Raw genomic sequence first — 15072 nt, forward strand, 5'->3', positions numbered from 1 at the left:
AGCTATTAATGATGCTCAAGATAAAAGGGCAAATAGCCGCAAAAGCTTCTTTGAAAAGGTGAGATGGAAGAATATCAGAGTGGCAAGAAGAGGGCTTCATATGAGAGACCACGTCTGACCACTGTGAGGAAGAGACTGGTTGGAATTGTTGGAGGCGGCAAACTACAGACCGATACAAAGCAGGATCAGAATTTGAGCGTGTGTTATGAGACTTTATGTTGTCAATTTTGTCAATAAAGAAATTGAGAAACATCTCACTTTAAGCCCTGGCCTGGTCCCATATCCCTGAGCTTTAATCCCTTTAGAATCTCTACCTGCCTGTGGTGCCGTGTCTGCACCTATACTTACCTTTTTTCAGACACACACGCACACACCTGCACACACGCACGCACGTGCACACACATTACTTACATGCCAGGGGAGAGCAGGTCTGGAGCAGAGCTGGCTACTAGCAGGGTCACCTCCATCAGGCTAGTCATGGCTGCGGCTCGCACCCTAACACACACACACACAAACAAAAGATGCAAAAAACAGGGTTATAACACCCTAACACACCAAAACACACACAAGGATGCACAAAACATGGTTATAACATGACCCAGCTGTGAGAGTCCATGACTTTGAAGGCAGCAGTCCATACATTTAACATTTAGCCAGACTAATTTGAATTAAAAAAAAAAAATGCCCACGTTCAATATGGAAGTAATCAGGGAATGATAGTAAATCTATTCTGGATTTCAAAATCCTATCCCAACAGAAGGCTATGCAAATTAATTTAGCCTTAACATTGATAAACGAGGAAAGGACACTGTCCAGATCATTGATCTGTGTGTTTGGTTAAAAGCAGACATCAATAAAGTATCTATCTATCTAGCAGACACGCTTGGCATGCCGTTTTTCCAGAGCCTGAGGGTTGGCTGGGTGGGTGGGGCGACTGCTGTTGCCACCGGCACTAGCCCTAGGCCTCCTTAAGCTCTGCAGCATGGAACAAGATGGACAGCCCCAGTCTGGCTCGGCCACATTTCTCAGGCCAGGCCAGGCCAGGTAAACGCCACCTCAGGGCCACCCCCCCCCCCCACCACACACACATCTCTGCTAGCTCCCCACCGCACACAGCAGCTATCTCAGACTGGTTTCCAGGAAGCCTCAGCCAGGGTGTGTCCAAGTGCCACAGCTATGCTCATAGCACCCTCAGGCAGCACTACGGTGGCTCTCAAGGCCAAAGCGAGATCTCTCCTGTTGACAACTACTTGTCAGAAGTGTGTGTGTGTGTGTGTGTGTGTGTATATATATCTTAGTGTGTGAGTATGTTACGGTCCTCAGCAAACGTGTTGACCTTGGTGTGTTTAGAAGCCCTCCTGCTTTTGCACCAGACTGGTGAGAGCCTTTGAAAGGACAACCAGACTTGTTTCCTTGACAGAACATTTGTTCCTTCACAGATCCCCTGTGAGGGGTCAGCGTCTCTACTCACACTGCATGCAGGTCACTAAGCCCACAGTGACCGAATACCACACGACTTTGACCTCATACCTCAAAGTTACGTACCCCTTAACGTGCAGTGTTTCCCACACATTGACTTATTTGTGGCGGCCCACCACAATATCAACATTGACCACCACACAATGATTTTCCATATTGTACTAACTTTAAATGGGATGAAATCCTTTCATTGTAGAGCTATGTGCATCTTTGCAGTCTCTCCTTGTCTCTCTGTCTCTCTACGGACATGCATGCATTAAAGAAAACATTATTGGCATCATAACCCCGCTAAACAGATTTGTTCAAAACTACCACCTACCACTAGCCTGGGTGCCAGCCAAACTTAGTAACCTACCACCACAAATAGAATTCAATTCTGTGGGAAACACTGATGTGATAATTTAAAATGGCCATATAATGCAACCTGAACCAGTTACACGTGAGGTATGTGTCCTGGTCGATGCGGTCGTATTCTACTAACCATACGCCCACGAATCCTTGGCTGTCTGTGCTGTATGTCTGTGTTTAGCCTGTGTGTGTGTGCGTGTCAGTGTCCTGGTCGATGCGGCCCTTGTTCTACTGACCATGAGCCCACGTCTCCTCGGCTGTCCATGCTGTAGTCGCCCATGCAGTTGAGCAGCGTGGAGTAGACCTGCTGGATGTTGGCAGCACACAGCACACTGTCAGGAGAGCCCTCCGCGTCCAAGCCGACAGTCACACACACCCTGCCATGGAGGGACAGAGAGAGAGAGAGAGGGAGAGAGGGAGAGAGAGAGAGAGAGAGAGAGAGAGAGAGAAAGAGGGAGAGAGAGAGGGGGAGAGGGAGAGAAAGAGAGAGGGAAAAACAAGAGAGAGGCAGAAAAGAGATTGAGTGGAGATAAGAGGGTTGTTTTTCTCCTAAATTTTTTTTATTAATAATGGCTTTGAGCCACTCATGCCATCATTCTGGTCCTGCAGGTCTAAGCGTGTGCCCGTTTTGGCTCCGACTTCAGCAACAGGGTCATGTTGCAGGGTGCAGATAAGGCTAAGGGTTAGGATGGTGGTGTGTATGTGTGTGTGCACTGACTGTGCCAAGGCTGTGGCTGCGTCCCTTCTGGCCTCAGTGAAGCCCACGTCCTTCTGGGAGACGGTACAGGCCTGCTGAAGACCCTCCAGCACCTGAAACACACACATGGAAGATGACACATGAGTCCCGCATATGGAGGATCTGAACATGACCTGTGTCCCAAAGACCTTAGCAAACACAGAGGTCCCTCGTTTAAAACATGGGCACAAGGCAGAGTCTTAAGTCTAATTAACACTAATTTAACAACTAAGTAAAACTTATTTCCTAATTTAACACCACGGACAGGACCTTAAACGTAAACGTAAACTTAAAAAAATAGATGAGTCAGCTCAATGCTCCAACACATCAGCTCTAGTTCATGTGCATGAACTTTTAACTTTGCCCTCTATTTGTATTGGGGCCCAGAGTCCCTTAGGTCTGGAACAAACAAGCTATACCGGCAAACTCAGTTTAGATCAGAAGATCAGTTTAGCGTCAATAGCCCCAATCAGCAAAACCTGATATCTGTGATGGTCAATAACATACATTACAACATGCTCATCTGTAAAAGTAATTGCAGACAAAAGCACTGAAAATAAAACTAATTACATTTTATCTACTGAGTTTTCATTTTTATTATTTTCATTCGAGAGGGATGTAAGTTATAAATAAGTTAAGTAAATTATACCAAAATGTAGGATGGTCTTCCCTCTATGATAGGAGGAAAAGGCCTCCTTTTGTTCATTATTGGGAAAGTTACCTTTTTACCTAACTTCTCTTCTGAACATGAAATCAATCACGTTCACAGGGTTTTATATCTCTTCAAACTCCTCAAATTAGCTTTTACATGTTCTTGCTTTGACTAATATTTAGACCTTTTATATCATTATTAGAATTATTATTTATACATACACATTCCGCTTCTTCCTTTCTTTCTATTTATTATTATTATTATTCGCCTTTTGTATCTTTTTACTGTTCTTGTTTTGTTATGTATGTTTTGTAACTCAGGGCATTGCTGTAAAAGAGCTTGACGCTCAGTCAATTTCTCCCTGAATAAAAAACGGTTGATTTAGTGTTTTTCTGTTTCGTAACTTCTAAGGTCATTGTTAGGGTGAGATATGGCTCTACAGACTAATCTCTCTTTAAAGCGTCACCTTAGATATATGGGGACTAATAAACCTACTAGAGCTACCTGAGCTGTAAACTGATGTGTCACCTGGGGCTATCGTCCTACCTGTTGGAGTTTGGTGCGGATGATGAACCTGGGCAGAGAGCCCAGGGCCAGTGCACAGCCACATCGGGTCAGAACCTCTGGGCTCTTCAGGGCCTCAATGTACTGGCTCACCAGGACCTCTAGGTGGTTGTGAGGAGGGAGAAAGAGAGAGAGACAGAGAGAGAGAGAGAGAGAGAGAAGGAAAGAAAGAAGGAAAGGGAGAAAGAGAGAAAGAGAGAGTGTCACACAAACATGGTTGACAGTTTAGACTCTCGGCACTGACTAATGATTCACGACTAAACTCTCTCTCACACACACACACACACACAGGTTCGATATCTTTCGGTCTCTCACTCACCCATACCCATCCACCCCCCTGACGCATGCACTCACTTGCAAATCTCAGAAAACAGAAGCCGTTAAGCTTGAAACACAGAATAAAAAAAATATGTCACATCAGCCTTGTATGGCGCCAGTAACACACACACCTGTCCTTAGATGGCAAGAAACACAGCCACAGAAACGCGCGCACACACAAACACGCGAAAACGCACGCGCACACACACAAACGCACGCGCACACACACAAACGCACGCGCACACACAAACAAACAAACATGCACACACAGGTTCATGTTTTCATGTTCAAGAACATGTTTACACATACCTTGCATCTGTGTGTCAGCCATCCCAGGCTCCAGCTGATAGTACTCATTGCAGAGAGATGCCAGGGCTGATACAGCAGCTTCCTGCAGGCAGACAGACAGATATGTTTCAGGGACAGACAGACAGACAGTATAATGAACCAGAGGCATAACTGCCGTTGCAGCTGTATACACCATCAGGCGACAGGCGCAATGGCAGGTCTCCAATTTCTGTTTTCCCAAACCCTGCTAAAGCTAAAAGCTACAATGACATCAAAAATCAGCCTACCTTAAAAACATTCTTAGCAGGCAGGTTAAAAGCAAACTCTACATAATGTGTATTATTTATTTGTTGAACTAATTATGTTATCCATTTAGAAGAAATTCTGCAAATGTTCTGAAGCCCCCACACACACCTCCCTAAAAAACATTCTGTGTATTCTATTTTAGCTTTCTATTTTTAGAGTTATATTGAAGTCTAAGAATAAAGGACATGCGACAGCAGTACCAAACATATTGTTAAATGCTGTGTTTTTATTTCCATCCGGTGTTAATTGTGGTGTATTAATTTTATTTTTAATGACAAACCATGCAACCCACACACCGGACATACCACCGCCAACACGGTGATAAACAACTCAGGCCCATTACCATCACAGCCACAGCAGTGCAAGGGCAGACTACAATTAACATCCAAGTGACACAATCCGTGGCAATTGCAAACCCTTTCCTTTCATACACTACATTGTTGGTTGAAATGTGTCAACATTGATGTGTCAGTGCAGGTGTGCCCTACAGTTCTCTACGTCTTTTTTGGCTCTACTTTTAAGCTCTGTCTTTGTGTCAGTTACAAAAGCAGACTTAATTGACACATTGACACTAAGTGAGTGAGAGAGAGAAAGAAAATGAGACAGCAAGAAAGAGAAAGAGAGAGAGAGAGAGAGAGAGAGAGAGAGAGAGAGACAAAAGAAAGAGACACAGATGAGGGAGACATCAGAAGACTTGGTCACTCTGCTGTACCTTGATGCCCTGCTTGGCTCCGCTGGAGAACAGATGCAGGCTCTTCAGGCTGTCGTCGATCAGCCACTGCCACCCCGCTGCACAGAAGAGCACAGAGACATCAGCACACATCAATCAGTCAAATAACTGACCAGTCAATCAATCAATCAATCAATCAATCAATCAATCAAACTTTATGTATCTATCCCAGAAGGCAATTCTGCTTTGAACTTTGTATGTTTTGAACTACACCATGGTTCAATCATGTCTTTTGGAGCAAACTTACTAATGACGGGATCTCCTGTAAAAGGCATCTTGGAGACAGACATCTTCTCAATCAGGACACATACTGTGAAGAGACACAAGGGCAGAGGGAGTGCTATGGTGTTGTAGTGATGCAGTTTTTACTGAGAACAGGGCAACTTATTTATAATACTTTAAAGACAAATGACTAATACTTTGACGTTTTACATTCTTTACCTGACAGACATACAGCATTTGAATGTTAGTATGTGGTGTAAGCTTTACATTCTTAACCTGACAGGCACATTCAGTATTTTAATTATTAGTTTGAGGTGGAAGTACTTGCACATCAGTATGAGGTGGGAGTATCTGAACATTAGCTTGAGGTGGAAGTAGTTGAATGTTTGAGGTGTAAGAATTTGAACATTAGTATGTGGAGTATATGTGAATGGTGATTTATTGCGATAAAGACAGACAGACAATGAGAAACACACCTGCTGGCCTCATGAGTTCCCCACCAAAGCCCCTGTAAGGAGGCAGAGGACACTTCAGCAGGGCAGTTTGGAACATTCAACAGAAGATTCTGTTCCGCAACAATGTAAGGTTCTAAAATTTCATGTTGAATTCAGAGCCATCTAAGTATGGACCCTTTCAAGAGATAAGAAGATAAAGACAAGGTAAACAATAACAATGCTTGAACGTTCTATTTGGTTCCCAATCTACTTCCTCTGCACATATGGAACATTAACATATGGAATGTTAAAACGGAAGCCTTGTGGGGCCAACTATGATGCTGATAATGGAACTCTCTTGAAAGGGTCTATAAAGGGGCTATCACATTGTACACGGTAACGTCCCAAAGATTTTTGTTGTGCTTGCCGCTTGGCTCAGCGCAAAATACCAATGACTTACAGTGCGCCGCAGTCAAAGTTCAACCTGATTGAACTTTGACTGCAGCACGCGCAAGGGTGGCAAAGCGGCAAAATGATGCTTGCGCTGTGCTTTGCTGAGCGCAGCGGCAGACCAGTTTTTGCGCGCGCAAGCCATTGACTATAATGCATTTCATAGCGCATACCGCATGTAACGTGACTGGCCCTTAAGGCTCTGGTTAAATTCAATGAATCCAGATATTCTTTAGAACGTACAATTTCTAACATTCCTGGTGTAAGGGTTAACACCTGGGATACATTCCTCAGTTCAACCACACACACACACACACACACACAAACACACACATTCATTTACATACCATGGTGCAATCTCTTTCGTCACACACTCAAGTAGAGCTTGTCAGTGGCTGTTATTAGTGGAGCTACTCTATGTTACATCCATAGCTGATCGGCTACTTACCTGTACTGCTTCCTGTCTGTGAGCTAGGGAGGGAGAGAGAAGAGGGCCATCAGAAAGAGCTTCAGCTCTTCAGTACATTTCTTTTAACATGGAGCTATTATCAGATGTAACCATATTAATTAATAAGATGCGGATGATGATGATGATGATGATCATGAGTACTTCCTGGGTGTCAAACCCATGACCTTGGTGTTGTAATGTCAGCACCTTGCTCTCCCAGCAGAGCCACAGGGAGTCCCACTAAAGGCCAATTTATAGTCCATCGCTTGACAAAAAACGAATTGCTGCCAACAGATGACACGGAGCTGTAGGCTTTCATAGTCCAGCGCCAGTGCCAAATCAAATAGAACATCAACTAGTTTCTATAGCAACTTGGACATTAACCTTACATGTTACATAACCTTCCGCCACTGCTTGACTTATCGCAAATGCCCTTTTTTTTTGACTGTCTGGTTTTTTTTTGTGTTGTCTTGCTTTGTTTGTGTTGACTTTGTAAAGTGACCTTGAGTCTCAGAAAGGCGCTGTATAAATAAAACTTCTTCTTCTTCTTCTTCTTCTTATTATTATTATTATTATTATTATGTCACCGCAAAACAAAAGTAAACAGACACACACCGTGATCACAGCTGCAGACAATAGAACTTGAACTCCTGTAGAACTTTAAGTTGATATCCAATCAGAGTATGCAACATCTGCGCCGTTTCAATTTTTCTTTTATGTACGTGACAAGCGTTGACAAGAATTTGTGTTGCTTTTACGTCATATTATGTCGCGCGACACTTGTCGTCTGGACTATAAACTGGCCTTAATGAGACAGAGTGAGTTTAGACAGGGGTCAGTGTCCACTCCACTGACCTTCTGGTGAATGCCTCTCAGACCCTCCACTGTGTCCGGGGAGAGTAGCTCCGTCACTGGCCTGCAAACAGAGGGCAAAGGTCAAACACACGTAAGGTTCATCAAAAGCAATCATGTCAGGGACAGGCTAGCTTAAACTAAACTAGGACAAAGGTGTACATGAGTTTTGTATAGTTCAGAAATCGGAGGAAATTTCCTCTACGCAGAAGTTCAAACAGACTGTGACCTGAATATGTCATCTTATCTATGTGCATGCAGCACATACTGTATGTATGTCGGGAAAAGTGTATGTATGCTGCCTGCAGCTCATATACATGTTTATGTACAGTACTGTGCAAAAGTCTTAGGCACCTTACATGTTTTGTTTCAGAAATGCCATAAGGACCATATTGTATATTGCTCTAATTAGAATATGACCAGAGAACCAGAGTACTTTTTCCACTTTAGGTGAGCAATGAACTCTTCCAGCTGTAGCTTTTCAATGAGATCTTCGATCTGTTAAAGAGTCGTCATCTCCTTCCCAATACCAATACCAATGTGTCAGAGCCAGAAACAGAACCAGTACCAACCGGCTTCAGGTTCCCCCTTGCGAGATTGGTCATTATAAGACTGCAAAAACAACCAATCAAATGGATGCAGAAGACTAGAACCTGAACCAGAAACACATTTTTTTTTTTTTTTGATTTCATGTATGCAGATAAAGTAAAAATGCATGTCATTTCATACGTCAGACTCTTGGGCAACACATACCCCACCGTAGGGGCAATAAAGGCATTCATCTACTCAGCACTTATATTTAGATGCCTTCAGCGTTTTTTTTGTTTGTTTTTTGTTTGTTTAAGGGGCACATATATGTCCTTGTGCAAACCTAACCTGGGACACCTTGTGAAAATGTAACCATGGTGAGCAGGCAGGCTTACATGGGATTGAGTGCTTACCTGTTGCTCTGGGAACTGAGCTTGTACAGAGCATGAGTGATTTCAGCACAGGCCAGGATGGCACCATGGCGACCATGCATGTCCAGCCCTGTTGCCATGGGCAACATCTGTGGCAGGACTGGAAACACAATGCAAGTTTACATTACTATCTCAACACACAAAAACAAACCAACTGTGAAAAAAGGCAAGGTATGTGGAGACATGTAACATTAACAAATAATGTGCATGCCAAGATGTCAATATCATGAATTCATTCTTTAAATACTTAGAATACCTTTGATGACAAATACAACATACAACAATGCAATGCATCTGAAGGATCACAACAGACAAAATGAAAGGAACCATCAAGGCTCACCTGAGTCTGCCATGTACTCTGGTGCTTTGGGGGTGAGGTTATGGAGTGCTTTGGTGGCTAGCTCTCTGATCGCTCTGTGGCACGCACGCACACACGCACGCACGCACACACCCACACACACAAATGCCTTTAGACACAGCACAATGCCAAGCAATGCCAAGTAAAACACAGTGAGCAAAGTAAACACAGTGCGTGTGTGATAAACCAAACTCCTCACCCGTCCCAGTGATTAACCTTCATAGCCACCAAGTGGTCAATCATGGGTTTGGTGTATTCAGAGAACCCTGCGATATAGACACTTTAGAGAAAGAAACAGATAAAAAAAATGAAAAGGTTATTATACATCTGTTGATGTAGAACAGACATGTCAAAGTCAAGGCCGGTCCGCGAATGAATTATCTACGGCCCCCGGAATGATATTTGATTAGTATTAGAACCGGGCCGCAGGCCACAGGCGACGGCTGCTGTTTTGCATGCACCAATACTCCATTCCCCACAATGCAACGGTAGCCCACAAACTCATTGCGGCGCCGCAAGTGGGCCTCGGCTTCATTATTCATCAGTATTCAGTCAAATGTCAACTTTCAGCAGTGGTGGGAGTACTGAAAATCTATACTCAAGTACAAGTACATTTACTTCCTTCAAAATCTACTTGAGTAAAAGTAAATATTCCAATTGGACAAACCTACTCGAGTAAAAGTAAAAAAGTACTTTGTTATGAAACTACTCAAATTACAAGTTACTTTTCATTTTTGTATTGATGTGCTTGGATCAGTGAAAAAGACATAACAGGCCCTATTTTGGTGATCTAAAACACATGGTCACTTGCGGATAGCTTAAATACATTTAGGGGTTTGTCCAGTCCACACTCGGGGTGGTTTTGTTATCAAACGTCAAACGTTATCAAACTGGTGCTTAAACCAATCAGAATGACACCTGTCATTCCCTTTAGAAGCAAGCACTGCAACTTCAAACAGCGCATCTGTATTTTGATAGTCAGTGGCGCATTTCAAGGAATCAAATTGAAACACAACTACCAAAGAGAGAGAGAGAGAGAGAGAGAGAGAGAGAGAGAGAGAGAGAGAGAGAGAGAGAGAGAGAGAATGGTAGAGGGAGATGATAGCTGGAACAAGTTACCAACTATTACATTTTGGTTAAGCAATCTACAAAATCCCATACAATAATTGCTGCATATAATCAGCAAGTTACATTGTGTTGTCAACCCTTCCTGAAGCATACATTCTACTAGTTATACCAGGGTCTCCAACCTTTTTGGGATTGAGGGCTACCTGAAGAATCCAAAATCATAGGGCTACTCATTTGAAACAAACAGACCCTCACTCCTTTTTTGCAAGGGTGATCCTCCTAAATAATAGACCTATGTGATTTTTACATTTAAGTTATCAATATTATGTAGGCCTATGAGCCTTTATATATTAAGCAACTGTATTTTCATCTGATTCTTCAATACATCTATATTCATTCTATCAATATGCAACACTGACCGTTTTTGTTCAGTCAGTTCAATTCAAAGTTTCCATGAGGAATCTGATCTAATTTTTTAAACGAAAAAAGCCATCTTTAAAGCAATTAATAATGTAGATTACAAATAGCATGCCCACCATTCATAATTCAGAGGTTGTTTAAGTTCTGATTTCATTGAACAATTCGGTTGTGACATTCAATAGCAATCACCAACACCAGACTAACTTATGAAGACGCCTTATTGCACATCTGAAATCTCTCCATGATCTGACAGTCCTATTGGTATGCATGCCACAAGATTTTCAACGCTATTGCTACACCAGTAGGCTACGGAGGAGAAAGGGCCCGTGACCTAAAGCAATTGTTTTTCGGTCCTTGAACAATCATGCATGAACCGTAAGGACACGGAATAGTAACATAACTTTTGCAGAGATATGCTTGCATTGGCTACACCAGATGAGCAAGCTAATATAGCCAATATTACAGATGTATGGTCTACAATTAAATATCTATTTAAAAATCCACAATGGAGGATGTTTTAGAGCGTGATCTGCAGGCTTAATTTGTTGGCTATTTTAGAAAGTGCGCTGTGGGGCTCCGTAAAGGCATCCCCGCAGGCTACATGGTGCTTTCTTGGGCACCGTTTTGGAGACCCCTGAGTTATGTCAAGAAATAGCCTTTGTTTCAGTCTAATAGCTGCTACAGCTAGGACTAGCTCGCTAAGTAGCACTACGAGAACCACTGATAGAAAATAATGATGATTTACCTTTTTGAAGGCTGATATTGTTATGCTTAGGCTGACACATTCCTTTCATTATACGGTTGTCTCCCTTCCTTCGCATGGGACGGAACAGTGTTGCAGATGTGGCCAGACGTTGACCATGGGAGTGGGGGCTGCTTTTGGTAGTAGGCTACTAGCGTTCATCTCTGCATCCATGGCGTTTCTAGTCCTCAGTACCAACGTAACAGCCGACTCGTCTACTCTGCTGTGTAATCGCAACAATGTTGCAACCTAGGGAGGGTCGCTAACTGTATGCTTGTATTCCAGTCAAGGTGTATTTGTGTAGCCTACTTCTATCGAAATACTCATTTTAATGAAGGCCCAATGGGAAATGTAATTGAGTAAAGAGTACAATTCTAGTTCAAATATTTACTCGAGTAAGAGTAAAATTACAGCCTTAAAAAAGAAACGTGGAAAGTATTCGTTACCCGAAAAAAGTACTTTTTTACTCATTTGCGTTACTTGTAACGCCTTACTACCCACCACTGACTTTCAGCTACTCCCCTCCCCAGTGTTGTGCCTGAACGCGTTCATTGAATGAAAGGTCATGAACTTGTTCATATTTTGAGCGAAAGTTAACTGAACCTGATGAAAGTTACTGTGCGTTAATGTAATGTTAATGTAGGCCTAACTAGTTCATTCTGGTGTCTGTGAAAGGCACGCTCTTTCAGTTTAACTTCGTTGAATAGGGTGCCAGATTTCTACAAAGCCTTCCACGCGAAAACGCGGCTAAAACACACCGTAAAAAGGCCTTAATATGGCAGCATGCAGGTCACCATTTGTCAAACTATGGGCCATTATCCGCAATGTGGACAATGGTCTGCAGTTAAATTATTCCCGGGCCATCGTCTGATAATTTGCTGCGCAATTGATCAAGGAGCCGCGGACAGAAAAAGAAAACAAACATTTCTGCAATTAGTAGGAAATACTTGTTTGGTGTCATCAAACATAGAGGCATAGAATTAAGTCGTGGTATGAGTGTTTATTCAATGCATGCGTGTGCACGTTGGTATCAAAGCTAAGCTTCAACCTATTGGAAGGCTATTTAATTATGAAACGACATTTAATAGAACGACGTGGATTTATGCAACTTCCATAAAAAACAGAGCACATACTATATAAAACACTGTTTGGCATTAAGTATTAAAGTCAGCCAAAAGCTATTAATTAGTCTTAGTTAAAGATAGTTAAAGATCTCCAGATCAGTGATTTACGCATGATCTGATCCGCCATTTACCATTCACAAAAGCTATGTGTTTCCTGAATCCTTACATTCAGGCATTCAAATGAAATGTAATTAAATAGCATATAAATATTCTATCAGTGTATGATGCTTGCATGAGGGAAACATCCCAAAACAACGGCACCCATATAACTGCTGTTGTTTTAAGAAGTATTTCTCATGCAAGCATCATGCAACAATGCAAAAACAATGAAACTGTTGTAGGCCTAATTATATTTTACATTAGTAAAGCAGTACTCTGATGTGCAAGTTTTCACAAACTTTTGTGAAGAATCTTAGCACTTTCAACATTGACTGTTTTGAAGAGCATGTATAGCAATATAGTATAATAATAATAATAATAATTGTGATATCATTATGATAATTTGATGGGGGGTGGGAGCAGGGGCGTCGTGCAAGACAAAATTCAGGGGGGGCACAATCAGCTTTTTTTTTGGGGGGGGGGGGGGGTTATGTTAAAGGGGGGCCGGAGATTTCTCCACCTGGAAATTTTGAAATTCTGGCTGCTAAACATACCATTTCAATGCTGTTTGGGAGGGACAGAAATACCTTAACAGAGCAAGCAGCAACCCTCCTCTATCTGAGGACTAAGCTAAAGTATCTATTTTGTATCTATTCTAAGTTAATGTAAAACACATAGGTTGGTGAAAGAACTGTAAGCTCAAATTCAGCTCATTAAAGTGTAAGCTCATTAAAGCATGTTTAGACACGCACATTTACACCTAGGCCTACTACACATGATTTTAAAAACAGTACCATTGCAGTTATGATTTTAAATTGATATGTGACCTAAGAACAATCTTACATTAAAAAAGGTTCTGAGGTCTGAATTTGTGTGCTCAGAAATTAAATTATTTTAATCTTAATTCATGTGATGAAGGATTTTGAAAGAAGTTTGATAGGTTTCAGTGCTGAGTAAGGTTAACACAAAATATTTGAATATTTTACTAGGCCTACTAGTAGCCTAATCTATTTTTCATTACCATTATGGCAAGCAATAGGCCACCTCATTTGTAAGTTGCTACCTGCAAATCATGAGCAAGTGACCTGATAATAACCTAAGTTATGAGCACATGAGAGAGACTATTATACTTTCTTGCCCTCTACATCACGGTCATAGCAATCCTATTTATATAAAACAACTTTAGGAGCTCATTTTGAACGGATACCCTATCCCTTTTCACTACATGGATAAGCTGCCAGATACGTGAAGAGAACAAGTGGAGAAACATCCAACGCGATGCCTTGGTAGGCCTAATGTTATTAGGTTGGATTTTGTAGTCACTGCAAATTGAACACCCCATGAAACTGGAAACAATTGAACCAGGAGACTTAATACTACTGCTATGTGTAATATTTATAAGAGTAGCTAGCCTAGGTTACGTTACACTGACAAAAGTCAAAAGTGAACATTTCCAGGTCAACCACAAATAATTCCACAACTTTTTATTGCTTAGCCTAGTCTACTTACCACTTCAGCACCATTGACTGTATCTGTTTAAACTGTAACTGTAACAGTTAAAACGGTATCCTAAAGTTACTGTAACAGTTCAACACAAGCAAAACATTGCGAGTTTACGCAATGAGTTGTTACGGGAACATACACAGACAACAATTTTAGGAAAAGGGCTGATGTTGTTGACCGGTCTTCAGCTATTTTGGTACGGTTTATTACACATCCAGAAGAATGCATTTGAGTCGTTATAGGCTCTGGCTTATTAGGGAGCATAATAGGAACAAAGTTGTGATCAAAAAAATATCAGGGAGGAAAAATCCGAGGGGGCACGTGCCCCCTTCATTTCAATGGGCATGACGACACTGGGTGGGAGGAGGGGGTGGGTTCATGTAGGTGGGCCCTATGACCCCAAAGTATGCCTTGACTGGGCCTCAGGTCGAAGAAGTTTGAGAAAGGCTGACGACAAAGCAGCAAGGAGGCATCGTATAATCATTTAAACAAGTTTTATGACAAGGTCGGTGAGGATGGGAAAAATCGTACATTTCTGTGCAAACTTTGCCCGCACTTCAGTCACAGTCATTATTCATTTAATCATTAAATAAAATACAGTACACGTCTTGGTTCAATAGGTTACGTGCAGTCACGTTAAACATACGTAATATGTTTCAATAAACATTGAACCAGTCCGGCCCTCGGCTTGTCCCTCTAATGTATTTGACTTTGACATCCCTGATGTAGAACAAACAGTGCAGTGTGGGAACACGCACGTAAATTTCAAACTAAGAGGATTTAGCAAATATGCAAATGCAGATTAGTGTCACAACGATCTCTGTAGTTTGTACCTCTAGGCTAGCAGTTTTTGCATTGCTATTTTGTTTTGAGACCAGGGATGAGAAGCGACAAAGTGACATTTCCAAACAGGTTGGGGCTGTTCTTATCAAGGGCCCAATGAAGAGATGGCTTCAGGGAAGAACAGACGTG

At 42.0% G+C, this 15072-nt stretch overlaps 1 protein-coding gene across 1 annotated transcript in view; it reads right to left on the reverse strand.

Moving 5' to 3' along the window:
- The window catches only part of tbcd (tubulin folding cofactor D), a 45872-nt gene that overhangs the window by 11701 nt on the left and 19099 nt on the right, over positions 1 to 15072 (reverse strand). The window contains exons 18-30 of the mRNA XM_048244857.1: positions 9344 to 9424; positions 9127 to 9200; positions 8769 to 8886; positions 7831 to 7891; positions 6976 to 6998; positions 6120 to 6151; positions 5669 to 5731; positions 5404 to 5480; positions 4407 to 4488; positions 3762 to 3880; positions 2546 to 2637; positions 2064 to 2204; positions 412 to 495 (exon numbers count right to left, since the gene is read on the reverse strand). Coding sequence (XP_048100814.1) covers positions 412 to 495; positions 2064 to 2204; positions 2546 to 2637; positions 3762 to 3880; positions 4407 to 4488; positions 5404 to 5480; positions 5669 to 5731; positions 6120 to 6151; positions 6976 to 6998; positions 7831 to 7891; positions 8769 to 8886; positions 9127 to 9200; positions 9344 to 9424 — 1047 coding nt within the window. The remainder of the gene's footprint in view (positions 1 to 411; positions 496 to 2063; positions 2205 to 2545; positions 2638 to 3761; positions 3881 to 4406; positions 4489 to 5403; positions 5481 to 5668; positions 5732 to 6119; positions 6152 to 6975; positions 6999 to 7830; positions 7892 to 8768; positions 8887 to 9126; positions 9201 to 9343; positions 9425 to 15072) is intronic.

This window comes from Alosa alosa, chromosome 6, assembly GCF_017589495.1.
Source record: "Alosa alosa isolate M-15738 ecotype Scorff River chromosome 6, AALO_Geno_1.1, whole genome shotgun sequence".
NCBI classification, from domain to species: Eukaryota; Metazoa; Chordata; class Actinopteri; order Clupeiformes; family Clupeidae; genus Alosa; species Alosa alosa.